A 20,015-nucleotide genomic window follows, 5' to 3' on the forward strand; every position below is an offset into this window, starting at 1 on the left:
CATTATTAACAAAACGTTCTTCAAAAAGACCCATATAGAGGTTAGCATAGCTCGGAGCAAATGTAGAGCCCATCGATGTTCCATTCGTTTGGAGGTAGTATTCATCATCAAACCTGAAATAGTTATACTGAAAACATATTCAGCCAACTCTAGAATGAAGTTTGTTGGTGGATATTCATTAGTATCTCTGTCTCCCAAATAGTGTGCTAGTTAATGAAAATAAAACACTAATATATCTTGATTAATTAAGTATTCAGCCTCAAAGTCAATACATGTTAAAATCACCTTTGGCAGCGATTATGGCTCTTTCTGGGTACATCTAAGAGCTTTACACACACGGATTATACAATATTTGCACATGATTATTTTTTTAATTCTTCCTACTCTGTCAAGTTAGTTGTTGATCATTGCAAGACAGCCATTTTCATGTCTTGTCATAGATTTAAGTGAAAACTGTATCTAGGCCACTCAGGAACATTCAACGTTGTCTTGGTAAGCAACTCCAGTGTATATTTGGCCTTGTGTTTGAGGTTATTGCCCTGCTGAAATGTGAATTTGTCTCCCAGTGTCTGTTGGAAAGCAGACTGAACCAGGTTTTCCTCTAGGGTTTTGCCTTTGCTTAGCTCTATTCAGTTTCTCTATATCATAAAAAAAAAACTCCCCAGACATTGCCGATGACAAGCATACCCATAACATGATGCAGCCAACACCATGCATGAAAACATGAAGAGTGGTAGTGATGTGTTGTGTTGGATTTGCCCCAAACATAACACTTTGTTCTCAGGAAATAAAGTGAATTCCTTTGCCACATTTTTTTTGCAGTTTTACTTAATGCAAACAGGATACATGTTTTGAAATATTTGTATTCTGTACAGGCTTCCTTCTTTTCACTCTGTCACTTAGGTTAACTACAATGCTGTTGATCCATCCTCAGTTATCTCCTATCACAGCCATTCAACTCTGTAACTGTTTCAAAATTACCATTAGCGAAATGGTGATCTCACCATGGTGAAATCCAAAGTGTAATTAATAACTTCACCATGCTCAAAGGGATATTCAATGTCTGCTTCTTCCCCCCCCCCCCCCCCCCCATCTACAAGTAGGTGCCCTTCTTTAAGGAGCATTGGAAAACCTCCCTGGTCGGTGTTTTAAATTCACTGCTCGACTGAGGGACCTTACAGATAATTGTATGTGTGGGGTACAGAGATGAAGTAGTCATTCAAAAATCATGTTAAACACTATTATTACACACAGAGTGAGTCCAGGCAACTTATTATGTATAAGCAAAATTATACACCTGAACTTAACAATTCGATTGAATACTTATTGATTCATTTATAATTAATTTGTAAAAAAATATATATAAACATAATTCCACTTTGACATTATGGGGTATTGTGTGTAGGCCAGTGACAAAAAAACTAAATTTAATACATTTTAAATTCATACTGTAACACAACAAAATGTGGAAAATGTCAAGGGGTGTGCATACTTTCTGAAGGCATAGGATGAGCCATGACTATAATGCAGTATGAAGTGGGTAAAACAGTATGTAAACATTATTAAAGTAACTAGTGTTCAAAGACCATGTTCATAGGGCAGCAGTCTCTAAGGTGAAGGGTTGAGTACCAGGTGGTTACCGGTACGTAACAGTGACTAAGGTACTGGGCGGGGCCGGCTAGTGGTTACTGTTTAACAGTCTGATGGCCTGGAGATAGAATCTCACCCTAAACGAATCCTGCAGAGAGTAGGCTAGTTAAAGTAGACTTATGATATTCTTGTAGTTGTCTGTATAGGGTCTTCAGTAGGCCTATCAAATGACTATTGACCAAATCCGGATTAGTTTATTCTGCAACCTGACATTTGTATTTGAGAGAATCAGATCAACAACCAACACATGCATTAATTCGTGTCCTAACATGATATCGAAAACACTGTGTATATGCAATATTCATGTTTACCTTGTAGGCCAATCTGCACAGTGCACACTGATTTAAAAAGGCACAAATCGCTGTCATACTCATTAATGATTCACAGACACTGCAGTTGTCGCGGGTCAACCCGATCGCCCGTCCTCTGTCTGCACGTTTCCGAAGGCTCTCGGAGATTCACCGAACATAGACCCATCCCTTCCCGAATCCCGTGCCCCTCTGCCCCCCTCCTCCACTCCACAACGACTCTCCTTTCGACTCGGAGGAGGAACTCGGCGGCCGCCCAGCTGTGCATTTGTAGCTATTACCCAAGATGGAGGTTTGCTGATGGCAGTAGCATCTAGGATCCTGCCACGATCCTGCCAGTCCCTGTGTCTTGGCCGACGCTTTCCGAAAGCGAACAGATTTTTATCTTGATAACGTTGGCAGGAATTACTCCACCGCATTGGGAATTTAGTTGGGCCACCATCATGAGCTCTGGGGAAGGAGCAGAGGAGACGTCAAAGGACGCGGCCGATATAGCGGCGTTCTTTAAATCTGGTAAGCCCGAAAACGAACACGCCTGGGAGAGCAAAAGAGACGCCCTTTCAAGTCGATATGGAGGGACATTGTTCCCGATTGAGCACTGTATTTTCGGGATCGGTGGGGTGGGGGGAGGATTTCAACTAAACATTCTCCCAGGTGTTGCTGCTCATTTGTAAAAGCAACAATGGATCACAGCAACAGTGGCTGTTATGCAGAATTAATGGTGTGAGAGATGTCGTGCATTTGTTACGCACTCATTACAATGTAACTAACCATGTCATCCAGGTAGGATACCTCGCGACTCCGGTAGCAGCCCCACTCCCCACAGTCGACAGACACATGCCAACTCACGTTTGATTAGCTTTATAACCGACTGCACGCCGACATTAGCTAACTAACCATCGTGCTTACGTTTGACGTATGCAAAGAAAACACATTAAATGCATAGCTAAGATATTTACTACAATTTACCTTTATAAAAATAGCTAAATCACAACGACAGGTGCGCGAGCGATCAAGCTAGCTAGCCAGCTAATTAGATAGCCAATGGACTGGAACATCAAACAGCTCACTATCGGATTGCTAGCTAATGTTAGATAGATTTCATGGAAACAGCTCAACGCTAGAGTTGATTGTTAAGTAAAACATGTAACGTACTAATCGTTTCCGTGCTGTTAAAATAGGACACAATCCGAGCGTGCTAGCTATGTAAACAATACCGTGGCGTGGCATGCATTCTTGCACTCTGGACTGTGGTAAGGGCAGCTAGCTAGATGGCTAGCTGTAAGGTTCCCCTATGGCTCTAAGGCATATGATGCATGCACTTGATTGTGATTTACTTTACGATGCATAAATCAGTTCAGATAAGACTATTTTCTAAATTAGTAACGTTAGTGACTGCACAATGTGTGAACGCAAAAGATGATGATAGCAATTGTCTCGGCTAACGTTAGTCATGCTAGCTAGCTGGCTGAGCGATGTGCAATCATCATTTCTGGGCCTATCCTGATTCAGTAGATGTATAACATTACTATCTCGTTAACTCGTACGTGGATATGTAGGCTCCAGGTCTGACATTCTTCCATTTCTATTCCATTATCCCATTTCTTAATTGGAGACTTCAGTCGATGATTTCTGTGCCTTGAATAATGAGCTAATTTTGACTCAAGGTTATCATCCGATGTAGGTAGCAATGTTTTATTCCTAGTATGATTTTGATACAACCGTCATATGCTGAAAATGTAACTTAGTTCTTCTTATCATTATAGCTGGATAGGTTTGTGGATAGGGTTCAATCTTTTGGTGGGAGGTGCTAAACCCCCATTATCAAATCAATTAATTAGATCAATCAAATGGTGGCAATTGGGTTGATTGGAGGGTTATTACATTTACATTTAAGTCATTTAGCAGACGCTCTTATCCAGAGCGACTTACAAATTGGAAAGTTCATACATATTCATCCTGGTCCCCCCGTGGGAAATGAACCCACAACCCTGGCGTTGCAAGCGCCATGCTCTACCAACTGAGCCACACGGGTGACATTAACCCTGTGTGTGTGTGTGTGTGTGTGTGTGTGTGTGTGTGTGTGTGTGTGTGTGTGTGTGTGTGTGTGTGTGTGTGTGTGTGTGTGTGTGTGTGTGTGTGTGTGTGTGTGTGTGTGTGTGTGTGTGTGTGTGTGTGTGTGAGAGACGGCTTCACTGGTCAGTCTAAACCTCATTGAAGGAGAAGATGAGAGGAAGCAACTGTAGACTGTTGAGACGCAGCCTTTGACTCCACTCTGGCTGTATCTATAGATAATAACCCACATGAGAAGTGCTGTATGTGCATTATGGCTGCAGTTAGTTCTTCTGTGATGATGGCTCCAGTCATCCTGCTCTGAGGGAAATCTCTTAAACACTAAAATTCAAATCTGTACCTCGAAGCCAGTTCCATTGCTTTTATCATTCTTACCCTCTAATGGGGGACTTATTTATACATGAGAAAACCAGGAGTAGTCCGGACCTCATAGGGTAAGATTGGATTGCCCTCGTAATAGACAGTCCCAGTCTACAACCATTTTAACCACTAGACTAACCCTTAACCAATATCCAAACATTTACCCAAACCCTTCCCCCTATTTTTATCTCAGTTGTAGTAACTTCCTTATTGGTTCAAATGTTCATTTTGGGATCATGTTCCTTTGGCTTTTCATCTGTCACATGTGTTTTGGCTCTCTCCAGTAGAAGTTACCTGTAGGCACAGATCTAAGATCAGCTTACCTTCCCTAAAGCTTTCCCCAACTTTTAGAGGACAAAACTCTAAACCGACCTTATATCAGTCTCTAGTTTCATCCTTTGTAGCTGGATTGTTCTGGGTTATTATTATGGGGTGTCATTGCAGGGTTTTGACACCCTTGCGAGAGTGCTTGGTAACCAGCAGAGCTGTGCCCTGTTATCACTGCAGGCAACAAAGCTCTGATTGACAGCTGAGCTCAGGTTGAGTCGTGCGTCTGTGTTTGTTTGTGTGTGTGCGTCTCTAGGTCTGTTGGTGTTTGTGTGTGAGTGTGCATGCATGCACATTGGAGCTGGAGTAGACTCAAGCCATCTCACTCTACAGTCCTCTCTGCAATCATCTCTGTAATCAAAAAGCTCTGTCTCACTGCAGAATTAGGCATTCTCCAAACATCACATTTCAATTTCAGAATGTTTTTGTTGCTTCTGCTGCTCTATCGTTCCCTTTCTCCAAACATCAAATTGAAGTTAAGGGTTAAGTTTAGACACGCATTCTGAATAAGGTTTTGGGATTATCATAAAATAAAAAATATGCTAATCTAGAGTCATGGGATTACGCCCATCTGGCACCCCAGTCCACCCCATCTGGCACCCCAGTCCACCCCATCTGGCACCCCAGTCCACCCCATCTGGCACCCCAGTCCACCCCATCTGGCACCCCAGTCCACCCCATCTGGCACCCCAGTCCACCCCATCTGGCACCCCAGTCCACCCCAGTCCACACCATCTGGCACCCCAGTCCACCTCAGTCCACCCCATCTGGCACCCCAGTCCACCTCAGTCCACCCCATCTGGCACCCCAGTCCACCCCATCTGGCACCCCAGTCCACCCCATCTGGCACCCCAGTCCACCTCAGTCCACCTCAGTCCACCCCAGTCCACCCCAGTCCACCCCAGTCCACCCCATCAGGCACCCCAGTCCACCTCAGTCCACCCCAGTCCACGCCATTGCAAAACCCAAGGCTACTTGATGGTAATGGAACTCACTATTGCCCCCCAGTGGCCAGTTTTGAAGGCTATTCCCAACGTCCTAAGGACATGGATAGATAGACCAGGTCCCCAGTGTCTGGTCTGGAGCGTGAAGTCACAAGCTCTGCTGGTCGGCTACTGCGTCGCAACCTAGCGGTGCCAAAAGCTCTGGTCTGCCCTAGAAAGCCTATGTAAATTCCGATCGCCAGAAACGGTCTCCCCAAAAAATGTTGACGTCCATTTTGGACTCTAAAATGAGTTTCTTAGGATCCTGTTCGATCCCCATGGTGAATTATTTTAAAGTTCGCTACAAATCGAGATATAGAAATAAATAGTGATCCATTCTTACAACTACATTTGTCGTCACACAGGACCACGTGCTGACACAGACCAATCATGGGCCGGCAGGCTACGAGGAGGCTCGCACCCTCATGCACGCTCTTTGCACGTGTCTCTCAGGCAGGATTAAAACGACGACATCGAACATGATCGGTTGCGAGTTACGGCCACTTTCACCATGATCCACAGGTGCCATTCAGCAGCATCCAGCCATATGAAGCGCTTCAAATACTTCCTGCTTCATGTACCATCTGAAGTTTTTCCATAAGAATACGTGGATGATATCCGCACTATCACTATCTACTGGTTTTAATGTCTATGGGATCGACGTCCAATTTTGAGGTCAATTTTGAACGATCTCTCTTCTGTAATACGCAGTGATACTAGCATCAACACTGCGGGACCAATATCTCTAGCGACGTGGAACAAGGAATTGTGTACTATCTGAGTTAATAATAATAATAATAATAATAATAATAATAATAGGCAGAGACTCAAGCTTTCTCCCTCCAAGATCAACTTTGCTGTATACTATAGGCTAGACTATAGTTGTTAGTTTGAGGGTTTATACTCCATCACTTTCCCCTGTATAACACCTAGTGATGTTAGAACACGTACAGGTTTAGCACCTACCTGCCTAGCCATATTTGTCTCCTAGGTTTGTCTCGCTAATTTCTGTCTGAATCCCCCCTCCCTTACTTTTACTCTCTCATTCTGTCTCTCTTGTTGTCTTACTCTTGTTCTGTCGCTCATTTCTGTCTGAATCCCCCCTCCCTTACTTTTACTCTCATTCTGTCTCTCTTGTTGTCTTACTCTTGTTCTGTCGCTCATTTCTGTCTGAATCCCCCCTCCCTTACTTTTACTCTCTCATTCTGTCTCTCTTGTTGTCTTACTCTTGTTCTGTCGCTCATTTCTGTCTGAATCCCCCCTCCCTTACTTTTACTCTCTCATTCTGTCTCTCTTGTTGTCTTACTCTTGTTCTGTCGCTCATTTCTGTCTGAATCCCCCCTCCCTTACTTTTACTCTCTCTCATTCTGTCTCTTTTATCGCCCCTCGCTTCCTTTTCCTTGTTACAGACATTGTGAGGATCCAGACTTCTGTGTAAAGAAACTCAACCGTTCCAGACTTTTGTTCGTGATCGTTGTACAAGAATGTGTGAAGGAAAATAGTTATTGTTGATCTGTGAATAAATGAGATCAGCACACTCACTTACCTTTAAACACTGAGCTATATGAGCAAAGCTGCCAGGACTATGAGATGTCTCATAACTACATAACTAGGCCTATCTATGGCTATACCTATAACTTGATTATAACATGGCAGGGCGACTATAATATGATTAACAACAGTTGTATAATTCACCAATTACCGTATTTAGCCCATAACACGTTATATGGTCATGACATGATTATAACTTAACTATCCTTTCTCTTACTCTCTCTCTGCCTTTCTCTCTCTTTCTCTCCCTCTTTTCTGTCTTTCTTTCCCTTTTCTCTTGCTTTCTGTCTCTCCCATCTCGCTCTTTCCAGCGTGAGAGACTGAGCTAGAGCCCACATTCTCCCCAAGCCCACACCAATTAACAATCACGCCAGAGAAGTTAGTGAACGAGAACGAGAGAGTGAAAGAAAGAGTGAAAGTGGGAGGACCTCCTTTTGAACACATGGAGGGGTGAGAGAAAGAAGGTGTGTGTGATACCAGTATGTGTGTGCGATGCTAGTTTAGCACAGTGGTTCCCAACAAGGGGTACTAGGACCCCTCGGGGTACTTGGCCTATCCACAGGGGGTACTTGAGACGACCAATGAGACCATAGGCCTACTTGTACAATGCACATGAGGGGGTACTTCAGGGGTACTCCAGGCAGAGCAACATTCAGTTGGTGGTACAATATGAATGATGCTACACAAAAATCTAATGGAATTTATTGGTTGCTTGATTGATAGATTGATGAACAGAGGACTTGAAATACAATGACTCCTGCCTGCATGTTAATATCCTGAGAGGATCCAGACCTGCTTCTGTAGATCATATTGTCTCTGCTTAATCAGGACTGTACACTCCCAGTACACATACAGGACTGTACACTCCCAGTACACATATAGGACTGTACACTCTCACACCTTATGGTGACACAATTGTGGGTGTTAATGTCTGTAAGCGAGGTCCGTAACACACAAAAATAGAATGAATAGAACGGGCTTGGAACCTCTAATCCTGGCAATTTGTATTGTGAACTTATGGGTACACTCACAATGGCTGCCTGGTATTGTGATGCTATCATTTCCATGGTAAAGTAGCATCTTCATTAAAATGATGTTAACTGATGTGGCTGATGCAATGGAATGTATTGTTTGTAATGTCAGTTGAGTTGATGGAAAAAACTCACAGCACCGATTAATGGGTACACTTCCTGCTTTGCTCCTATGGGTACACTCGCTATGGATAAACCTGCCAGTCCACCCATTATGCCATCATTGACTTGAATTGGGACGCCGGTTCTATTCATTCTATTTCTATGGTCCGTATAGCTGCAGAGGGTCACGCGGTAACGTGCAGTGCAGGTATGGGACAGACATCAGCGATACCAGGGGAAAAGACGAGCGCCACACACACACACAGTCCTTGTTCTGTGGAAGTGCATGTGTGTCCTCTTTGATATCAGCGCTGTGATAAAAACAGGAAACATCTTTATTACTTTGATTTTCTCTCTCTCTGCCTCAGAGGGTAGAGCTGACAACCAATATCATACATCCCTCTTCTGTGTGTGTTTGTGCATGGAAGCCAGCATTCATTTGATTTACGTGTGCGTGTGTTAAATATAACCGTGGGGCAACTAAAGGCTGTAATCCCAGGGAATGGTTGGATTAGAAGACAGGTCAGTGTCTAATCTAATGAATTGACTCTCACTTAAATGTACTTAACGCGGTTAGAGCACACACACACACACGTAAATCACTCTAATGCTGTTAGTCAGGACATGAAAGCACAACACAGGGGTACACACACTAGTGCCCTCTCTCTCCAGTCATGTCTCTTTACCCTCCCTCTCTTCTCCAGTCGTATCTCTTTACCATCCCTCTCTTACCCTCTCTATTTCTCTCTTCTGTCTGTGTAGGCTACCTGAAGACTAGGGGACTGAATATAGGTCACCACAACCTTACCAGGCAGAATAAGAGCATAACAGAAGTGTGTGTGTGAGTGAAGAGGAGCAGTGACTGTGGAGTGAACTCCCCTGAGCTAACACATGATGTCTCAGTGTCAGATCGTTTTACCCCTAACCTCTCCACACACACACACACACACACACACGGTGTGTGCTGGACACTGCACTGTCTGAACTCAGGCGTCATCTCTTAATCCTGTGACCCTCTGTATTCTGATTTCTATTTATGCTGGATTAAATTAATTTCATCCCACTAATTAAAAAACAACAACTATCTGATAACAGCTAATGTACTGTTCCATAAACTAAGTTTTACCTTGAGTTTTCTCTTGCTTCACCAAACATTGTATTTGTCAGACTGCTAATAAAGGTTGGTTAAAATGTGAATAATTGAGCAGGGAATGACTCCAGAGATTGATTGGTTGGTTGCATGGAGACAGCACTATCTCTGTTGCTGCTCCTGTTTGAAAGTGACACCAGAACAAGAGAGAGGTAAAGTAGGACAAGTCCTCATGGACCATTTCTCTCTCCCTGTCTCTGGGTCGCTGGTGGGCTGTAAAATGCTGTCTTGCGCACTCTCTTTCTCTCTGTTCTTTCTCCCTCTCTATTGCTTGGGTGATTGATAACGGTGGTATGCTGAAATGAGAGGGGTTTAGGGTGTGACTGGTGTATGCAAGTGAGTCGCAGTGATGAGGAGCCTTGCAGAGAAGTCAAAGGGGAAACGGAGGCCTATAAAATGTGTGTGTGTTTGTCCATCCATAATGTGCTGTCTATAGCCACAGTAAAGCGAATGAGAGAGTGTGATTATCGGAGAGAAGCTGTGTGTATCAGATGGATGGTGACACCATCCTGAATCATACCCACTGTTTAGAAGGTCAGAGAAAGAGTTCTAGAAGGTTTTACAGGGGATTGGGCTACTCTTCTGACTTTGCTCTTAGTTCTACTTTGTCATTTCCTCTGCCTATTTCTGTGTTTGGCTGTCAGTAAATGGATGACGTAGCAGGAGGTTGGCCCTGCGCTGTTCACTTGGTGTGTGTGTGTGACAGAGGGGGGTGGATCTCATTAGATTAGCCCACTTCTGATCCTGACAAACCTCTTGGTTTCTCTCTTTGGGATCTGAGCCTAACCTCCATACTGGTGTGTGTGTGTGTGTGTGTGTGTGTGTGTGTGTGTGTGTGTGTGTGTGTGTGTGTGTGTGTGTGTGTGTGTGTGTGTGTGTGTGTGTGTGTGTGTGTGTGTGTGTGTGTGTGTGTGTGTGAGCGAGCGTACATGTGCTCTATCTCAACATGTTTTGTAGATTTTGCTTGCCTCATACTATTAGAACTGTGATGCTATACAGTTAGATAACTGTGACCGTAGAACTACTGCTGCTGGTACTGCAAGTATGTGCTGTGTTCATGTTTGGTCTTTTCAATATAATGTCTGTCCCGTTTGGTTCCGAATGGATACACCACTGGTGTCCACGGTCTGAACCTGTCTTCCTGTCGTAGGGAGAAATTCCATGAGTGGAGAACACTCTAACCTTTATCCCCCTCCTCCATCCATCCCTCTGTTTTCACACCTTCCTCTATTGCTGTTGACTGTGACGTGTGTGTGTGTGTGTAAAACACTGCGATTCACTACCACCCTCATGTATCCCAACACCCAGCAGTAAGGACACAGCATCCACAGGGCATGTGTTAAGATTAGAGGTCGACCGATTATTCGGAATGTCTGATTTAATTAGGGCCGATTTCAAGTTTTATAACAATCGTAAATCTGTATTTTTTTATACCTTTATTTAACTAGGCAAGTCAGTTAAGAACACATTCTTATTTTCAATGACAGCCTAGGAACGGTGGGTTAACTGCCTTGTTCAGGGGCAGAACAACAGATTTTCACCTTGTCAGCTCGGGGGATTCAATCTTGCAACCTTACAGTTAACTAGTCCAACGCAATAACGACCTGCCTCTCTCTCGTTGCACAAGGAGACTGCCTGTTACGCGAATGCAGTAAGCCAAGGTAAGTTGCTAGCTAGCATTAAACTTATCTTATAAAAAAACAATCAATCATAACCACTAGTTAACTACATGGTTGATGATATTACTAGATATTATCTAGCGTGTCCTGCGTTGTATATAATCTGACTGGGCATACAAATATCTAAGTATCTGACTGAGCGGTGTTAGGCATAAGCAGGCGCGTAAACATTCATTCAAACAGCACTTTCGTGTGTTTTGCCAGCAGCTCTTCGTTGTGCGTCAAGCATTGCGCTGTTTATGACTTCAAGCCTATCAACTCCCGAGATGAGGCTGGTGTAACCGAAGTGAACTGGCTAGCTAGTTAGCGCGCGCTAATAGCATTTCAAACGTCACTCGCTCGGAGCCTTCTAGTAGTTGTTCCCCTTGCTCTGCATGTGTAACGCTGCTTCGATGGTGGCTGTTGTCGTTGTGTTGCTGGTTCGAGCCCAGGGAGGAGCGAGGAGAGGGACTGAAGCTATACTGTTACACTGGCAATACTGAAGTGCCTATAAGAACATCCAATAGTCAAAGGTTAATGAAATACAAATGGTATAGAGAGAAATAGTCCTATAATAATAATTCCTATAATAACTACAACCTAAAACTTCTTACCTGGGAATATTGAAGACTCATGTTAAAAGGAACCACCAGCTTTCATATGTTCTCATGTTCTGAGCAAGGAACTGAAACGTTAGCTTTCTTACATAGCACATATTGCACTTTTACTTTCTTCTCCAACACTTTGTTTTTGCATTATTTAAACCAAATTGAACATGTTTCATTATTTACTTGAGGCTAAATTGATTTTATTGATGTATTATATTCAGTTAAAAGAAGTGTTCATTCAGTATTGTTGTAATTGTCATTATTACAACAACAACAAAAAATTGTCTGATTAATCGGTATCGGCTGTTTTGGTCCTCCAATAATCGGTATCGGCTGTTTTGGTCCTCCAATAATCGGTATCGGCTGTTTTGGTCCTCCAATAATCGGTATCGGCTGTTTTGGTCCTCCAATAATCGGTATCGGCTGTTTTGGTCCTCCAATAATCGGTATCGGCGTTGAAAAATCATAATCGGTCGACCTCTAGTTCAGATACACACACACAGGGAATAATGTGCTAGTGACTTGTCAGACAAAAGGTTTGTTGATGTTTACAGCATGTGTATAGTGGTGTATTGGTTAGCTAGTGCATTAGCATGTTAGCTGTCTTCCATAGGACAGGAGGGCTTCTTACTGGTAGTAATGGATTGATTCATGCCAGGCCAGGTATGCACTCACTTGGGGTCTATTCATTAGTTCAAACTGTTGAAAAACGTTTTGCAGCAGAAAACTGTTTACAATTCAAATTAGTTTATATTGGACAAATACAGGTAGGTTCGTCCCATTTTCTTCAGTTTGGTTCCTAATGAATACACCGCTGGTGTCTCAGGTCTGAACCAGTCCCTGATAGATCTGTCCAGGCCTGGAGTTGATTAGCTTGGTAGAGACACACAGAACTGACTACCTAATAATAATCTCTCTCTTTGTCTCTTCACTTTTTCTCTCCCTCTTCCAGATGGTTCCCTCCCAAAAGAGCCCAAAGGAGACTTGTCCAGTCAGCTACCAGGTAGGATGACACGCATACACCAGCATTCTGTGTGTTCCTGTGATCTTCTACCCTCCCTTCCCCTTTCTCTCGTTTTGTTTCACTGTTTTGTCTGGGATCTACCATTGATGTCTGTCATAGCAGCATGTGTTTAGTGTGTGTGTTTTGACTGGGAGTGTTTTGACTGGGAGTGTATCTGCTGAAGTGTCCCCCTCCCCCTCATCTCTCCATTCTTGTCTAAAACGTATTTGTTTTACTTCCTTGTCTTTAGGCGGGGTTATAGGTCGAGGCTATTGTTCTGAGTCATTCAGCAGTGATGTCACTGGTCTGCCCTATAAAGGGGTTAAAATATGTGATGTCTTCTAAGATCTAAAGCTTGAAACCAGTCAATCTGGTGGCCTGCTCTCTCTCTCTCGCTGGTCACACTGGGATAGGGGGAGGGAGGGAGGGAGGAGAGGGGGATGGAGAGATAGTGTTACGTAACCCTGGTTGTGCCTTTGGTCCCTGACAGACATATGTTCAGTATGAGGGGCTAGGGTGGGCTGTTTCTCTCTCTCTCTCTCTTCTCATCCCTCCAGGTCATTGGGGTAACCCTGGCCTGTGTCTCAGTCTCTTACTCTACCCTGTTATTAGAAGTCTAGTCGAATGGAGAGAATGAGACGGGGAGAGATGGCGAGATTCAACTGGCAACTGACATTCTGGGGAAAACGAGATGGTCAGAGGGAGAGAGAAGGAATAGGGGATAAAGAGAGGGAGTGAGAAGTAAGCAGGGAAAAGAGAGCCTAGGACGGACCGGTGGAAAGTTTTGAAATCTATTATCAATGCTGGTCACTAGCACAGATGGGCAATTATTATTTGTATTTTTTATATATTTTTTTGTGTGTGTGTCAGCTGTACCCACAGTGAGGGCATTGTTAAAGTGCTGCAGCTGTGGCTGATCAGACTGGCCATCAGCCAATAAGATCGCCCCCTCAGTCTCCCGAGCCAATAGGATCACTCCCTCTGTTTCACCGACCAATCAAATCTCCGTGGGGCTGGGAGTTGGGAGAATCGGATGTCAATCAAAGTTACCAAACTAGGCTAATGGGGGGTAGAGTAGCTGGCAACAAGACTGAGAGAGAGAAAGACAGAAAAAGAGAGCGAGAGTGTGAGAGTGCATTGTGTCTAGTAAATAATTACTAACAACAATCTGGTTGATGAACTAGTAGAGAAAACGGTGGAGGGAGGGAGAGATTGAGAATGCTTAAGCCCTGAAAAACTGAAAGCCATAATGGGGAGAGGGAGAGGGGGAGAGAGAGACTCTCTCTCGTGACAATCCTCTCCGTCAGGACGTAGTGACACCTGCATCTATCTCACACACAGAGATTCACATTCCAGACTCTCTCAATTCGAAAGACTTTATTGGCTTGGAAAGTGTTGGCACACATTGCCATAGCAAACATAAAGACACATGTCAAATCAATGATAACGCAGATGGATAATAGTAAAAATGATAAGACTCAATGAGTAATAACATTTAACAGGACAATACGGTAAGAAATAAATTAAGACAATAATGAAATAGTGAGAAAGGCAGGTAGAAATGTTTCTGCTCTGGCTGGTCGTTCTACTAGCTGTCCCTGCAGTTGTGGCAGGAAGCTACACTTTTTGCAGGGAATATGGCAAAAATTGGGTTTTCTCCCAATAGTTATTGGATTTTCTGTTTTTGTTAAATCATTTTTGTATTTGTTTTAAATTTGGGGGAACATGTTGCTCATAAGTCTATAATTCTGTCAGATAGTCTGCCTCGTGTACTGTCTTACAGTGCTTCCATTATTTTGTGGTGTCTTCTAGCCACGCAAAGTACTTTGGGGGGTATTTATTTTTTCTCGCCAACATGGGTGGTGGAAATTATTATTTTTATAAAAGTATAAAAAATCAAGAACATACCTTTATTTACATAGAGTATTCAGACCCTTTCCTATGAAACTCGAAATTGAGCTCCGGTGTATCTTGTTTCCGTTGACCATCCTTTTAGATGTTTCTACAACTTGAATCGAGTCCACCTGTGGTAAATTCAATTGATTGGACAGAATTTGGAAAGGCACACACCTGTCTATATAAGGTCCCACAGGTGACAATGCATGTTAGAGCAATGAGGTCGTAGGAATTTTCCATAGAGCTCTGAGACAGGATTGTGTCGAGGCACAGATCTGGGGAAGGGTACCAAAACATTTCTGCCGCATTCAAGGTCCCCAAGAACACCGTGACCTCCATCATTCTTAAAGGGAAGAAGTTTGGAACCACCAAGACTCTTCCTAGAGCTGGCCGCCCGGCCAAACTGAGCAATCGGGGCAGAAGGGCCTTGGTCAGGGAGGTGACGAAGAACCCGATGGTCACAATGACAGAGCTCCAGAGTTCCTTTGTGGAGATGGGAGAACCTTCCAGAAGGACAACCGTCTCTGCCAGACAGAAGTCACTCCTCAGTAAAAGGCACATGACGACCCACTTGGAGTTGGCCGAAGGGCACCCATACCGTGAGAAACAAGATTCTCTGGTCTGATGAAACCAATATTGAACTCTTTGGCCTGAATTCTTAGCGTCATGTTTGGAGGAAAACTGGCGCCATCCCTACAGTGAAGCATGTTGGTGGCAGCATCATGCTGACTAGTCAGGATTGTGGGAAAGATGAACAGAGCAAAGTACTGAGAGATCCTTGATGAAAACCTTCTCAAGACTTCAGACTGGGGCAAAGGTTCACCTTCCAACAGGACAACAACCCTAAACACAGCCAAGACAACGCAGGAGTGGTTACGGGACAAGTCTCTGAATGTCTTTGAGTGGCCCAGCCAGAGTCCGGAATTGAAGCCGATCGAACATCTCTGAAGAGACCTGAAAATAGCTGTGCTGTGACGCTCCCCATCCAATCTGACAGAGCTTGAGAGGATCCTCGGAGAAGAATGGGACGAACTCCCCAAATACAGGTGTGCCAAGCTTGTAGCGTCATACCCAAGAAGACTCAAGGGTGTAATCTCTGCCAAAGGTGCTTCAACAAAGTACTAAGTAAAAGGTCTGAATACTTATGTGAATGTCATATTTCAGTTTTGTATTTTTCATGAATTTGCATAAATATTTTACCTGTTTTTGCTTTGTCATTAAGGGGTATTGTGTGTAGATTTGGGGGGGATAAATACATTTTAGAAGAAGGCTGTAACGTAACAAAATGTGGAAAAAGTCAAGGGGTCTGAATAATTTCCCTGACATCTGGACCTCTTTTGGAATATAATATTTGTCTTTTTTTAGATTGACTGTCAGTGCCCAGGTGCAACAGAACTGTTGCTGTAGCTCGTCTTTTGTGGGGAACAGAAGCACCAGATCATCTGCAAACAGGAAGCATTTTATTTCTGTGATGTTGAGAGTGAGACCAGGGGCTGTTGATTGCTCAAGTGTTTTAGCCAATTCATTTATATAGGTATTAAATAGACTTTGAGCTCAAGTTGCTCCCCTGTTTTACTCTGCACCCTTGGGGAAATAAATCTGTATGTTTATCTCCAATTTTGACTGCTCACTTGTTATTTCTGTACCTTGATTTGATGACGTCAAATGTTTTTACACCCACACCATTTTGTAATTAGTTTTATTAAAATGCCTTCATGCAAAATTGAATCTAAAAGCTTTTTGGAAATCTACAAAGCAGGAGATAATATTTATTTTCTTTTACATATTTTTCAATTGGGGTGTGTGTAGGGTATTTATATGGTCTGATGTTTTATAATTAGGTAGTAATCTAATTTGATTTCACTGAGAGAGTGCAGTAATTTGCTGTTCATGATAGTGCAGAACATTTTCCCCAGGTTACTGTTGAAACAAATGCCATGAGTATTGTTTGAATAATTGTCTGTTATCCAAACAGTTCTCCTCTATTCCCATATCCTCTCTGGAGAATGGGAACCAGTTTATATGTCACGTTCCTGACCGGTTTTCTGTTATTTTGTATGTGTTTGACGGTCAGGGCGTGAGTTTTGGGTGGGTAGTCTATGTTGTGTGTTTCTATGTTTGTTAAGGGTGACCTGATATGGCTCTCAATTAGAGGCAGATGGTTTTCATTTCCTCTGATTGAGAGCCATATTAAGGTAGGTGTTTTCACATTGTTTGTTGTGGGTGGTTGTCTCCTGTGTCAGTGTCTGTGTATGTTACGCCACACGGGACTGTTTTCGGTTTTGTTTGTTTGTTCGTTTTATGTAGTCAGTTTTCCTGTTCATGCGTTCTTCGTGTTTCATGTAAGTTCGTCGTCCAGGTCTGTCTACATCGTTTATTTGTTTTGTAGTTTATCAAGTGTATTTCGTTTCGTCTTCGTCTTGTTTAATAAATCATTATGTCATCATACCTCGCTGCACATTGGTCTTCCGATCCCTCTCTCCTCTCCTCGTCCGAGGAGGAGGAAGAGCAAGACAATCGTTACATTATGGTTAATACCAGGAATTCCAACACAGGCCTCAGTTGGAAAAGAGCCAGTGATGCAATGTATTTAGGCACGCCCTCTAAGCTATCCAAACTTACCATTACCCAAACCGGCCTGACCAATTCTCTCTCTCTGGCCCCTCATGAGGCCCATGTAACAGCTGACTTCAGATCAGTTGTCATGAGTTTAATCCGGACCATAACCATTATGAGATTAGCATTTTAACGTGCTCTGGATCATCATATCAACATGTTTGAGTGAGAGATGGTATGAAGAGAACTTCTCTGCTCTCCATACCTCCCTCTCCATCTGTCCTGGCAACTGGCATATACTGACTGACTGACACACACACACGCACACATTTCTCTTCTGTGCATGTTTGTACGTGTTTTATAGTGTGTGTGTGTTTGTCTGTAAATTGCTTTGTGACTGCAAGGAACTAATGCTCACTTCACCTCCCGGAGCCCTCCCTAATCCGCAGCCTTTGATGTGTCTGTTTGAGTCCAGTCCTACATAAAGAGAAACCGATGACGTAGGCTTTCACACGCAGCAGAGATTGATTTGGTCTTGCCTTATTTGCCTTGAAATGATACATACTGGCCTTGTTCTGATTTTGACCGTGAACACGACGCCATGGTCATCATTCTCAGGAAGAACAACCTACAGAATTGTCAAGTTCATTAACAAGGACACACACACACACTCCGTAACACAGGATTATTTGACCCTTTGTCACTTGCTCATGTATGATTCCGTAGATGCCAGACATAGATTGGCTGTAGCTATGGATCCCTTCAATCTATCGTATGACTTTCTGGCCTGAGTAACTCCTCACCCAAATACCCCCCCATACTCCCTCTATCCTCTCTCTCTCTCCTTCACTGCTGGGGGTGGTCATGTTACTGTTGGTCTGTCTCTGACTGTTTATTTTACTGCTGTGTTGTGGTCATGTTCCAGGATTGAGGAGTTTACCGACCGTACGTACAGTGGGGCAAAAAAGTATTTAGTCAGCCACCAATTGTGCAAGTTCTCCCACTTAAAAAGATGAGAGGCCTGTAATTTTCATCATAGGTACACTTCAACTATGACAGACAAAATGAGAAAAAAAATCCAGAAAATCACATTGTAGGATTTTTAATGAATTTATTTGCAAATTATGGTGGAAAATAAGTATTTGGTCAATAACAAAAGTTTATATCAATACTTTGTTATATACCCTTTGTTGGCAATGACAGAGGTGAAACGTTTTCTTTAAGTCTTCACAAGGTTTTCACACACTGTTTCTGGTATTTTGGCCCATTCCTCCATGCAGATCTCCTCTAGAGCAGTGATGTTTTGGGGCTGTTGCTGGGCAACACAGACTTTCAACTCCCTCCAAAGATTTTCTATGGGGTTGAGATCTGGAGACCTGCTAGGCCACTCCAGGACCTTGAAATGCTTATTACGAAGCCACTCCTTCGTTGCCCGGGCGGTGTGTTTGGGATCATTGTCATGCTGAAAGACCCAGCCACGTTTCATCCTCAATGCCCTTGCTGATGGAAGGAGATTTTCACTCAAAATCTCACGATACATGGCCCCATTAATTCTTTCCTTTACACGGATCAGTCGTCTTGGTCCCTTTGCAGAAAAACAGCCCCAAAGCAGGATGTTTCCACCCCCATGCTTCACAGTAGGTATGGTGTTCTTTGGATGCAACTCAGCATTCTTTGTCCTCCAAACATGACGAGTTGAGTTTTTACCAAAAAGTTATATTTTGTTTTCATCTGACCATATGACATTCTCCCAATCTTCTTCTGGATCATCCAAATGCTCTCTAGCAAACTTCAGACGGGCCTGGACATGTACTGGCTTAAGCAGGGGGACACGTCTCGCACTGCAGGATTTGAGTCCCTGGCGGCGTAGTGTGTTACTGATGGTAGGCTTTGTTACTTTGGTCCCAGCTCTCTGCAGGTCATTCACTAGGTCCCCCCGTGTGGTTCTGGGATTTTTGCTCACCGTTCTTGTGATCATTTTGACCCCACGGGGTGAGATTTTGCGTGGAGCCCCAGATCGAGGGAGATTATCAGTGGTCTTGTATGTCTTCCATTTCCTAATAATTGCTCCCACAGTTGATTTCTTCAAACCAAGCTGCTTACCTATTGCAGATTCAGTCTTCCCAGCCTGGTGCAGGTCTACAATTTTGTTTCTGGTGTCCTTTGACAGCTCTTTGGTCTTGTCCATAGTGGAGTTTGGAGTGTAACTGTTTGAGGTTGTGGACAGGTGTCTTTTATGCTGATAACAAGTTCAAACAGGTGCCATTAATACAGGTAACGAGTGGAGGACAAAGGAGCCTCCTAAAGAAGAAGTTACAGGTCTGTGAGAGCCAGAAATCTTGCTTGTTTGTAGGTGGCCAAATACTTATTTTCCACCAAATCCTACAATGGATTGAATGAAAATTACAGGCCTCTCTCATCTTTTTAAGTGGGAAAACTTGCACAATTGGTGGCTGACTAAATACTTTTTTGCCCCACTGTACATACCCAACCAGAAGCCATGGATTACAGGAAACAACCACACTGAGCTAAAGACTGGAACTGCCGCTTTCAAGGAGCGTGACATTAATCCGGATGCTTATTAGAAATGCTGCTACGACCTCCGACTAACCATAAACAGGAAAAGCTTCAATACAGGACTAAGATTGAATTCTACTACGCCGGCTCTGACTCTCGTTGGATGTGGCAGGGATTGCAAACTATCACGGTTTACAAAGGGCGGGCTGCCCAGTGACGTGAGCCTACCAAAGGATGCCTTT

At 43.5% G+C, this 20,015-nt stretch overlaps 1 protein-coding gene across 5 annotated transcripts in view; it reads left to right on the forward strand.

The window, feature by feature from the left end:
- The first annotated feature begins 2,061 nt into the window (after window positions 1-2,061).
- The window catches only part of LOC129830927 (triple functional domain protein), a 109,963-nt gene continuing 92,009 nt past the window's right edge, over window positions 2,062-20,015 (forward strand). For 2 of the 5 annotated variants that reach the window (XM_055893770.1, XM_055893771.1), the window contains exons 1-2: window positions 2,064-2,471; window positions 12,754-12,804. In XM_055893770.1, the coding sequence (XP_055749745.1) occupies window positions 2,402-2,471; window positions 12,754-12,804 (121 nt within the window). In that variant the 5' untranslated portion in view covers window positions 2,064-2,401. Of the gene's footprint in view, window positions 2,472-12,753; window positions 12,805-20,015 lie in introns of all 5 variants that reach the window. The other 3 variants (XM_055893773.1, XM_055893774.1, XM_055893776.1) reach the window with 2 other exon arrangements.

The sequence above is a fragment of the Salvelinus fontinalis genome, chromosome 32 (assembly GCF_029448725.1).
Source record: "Salvelinus fontinalis isolate EN_2023a chromosome 32, ASM2944872v1, whole genome shotgun sequence".
NCBI classification, from domain to species: Eukaryota; Metazoa; Chordata; class Actinopteri; order Salmoniformes; family Salmonidae; genus Salvelinus; species Salvelinus fontinalis.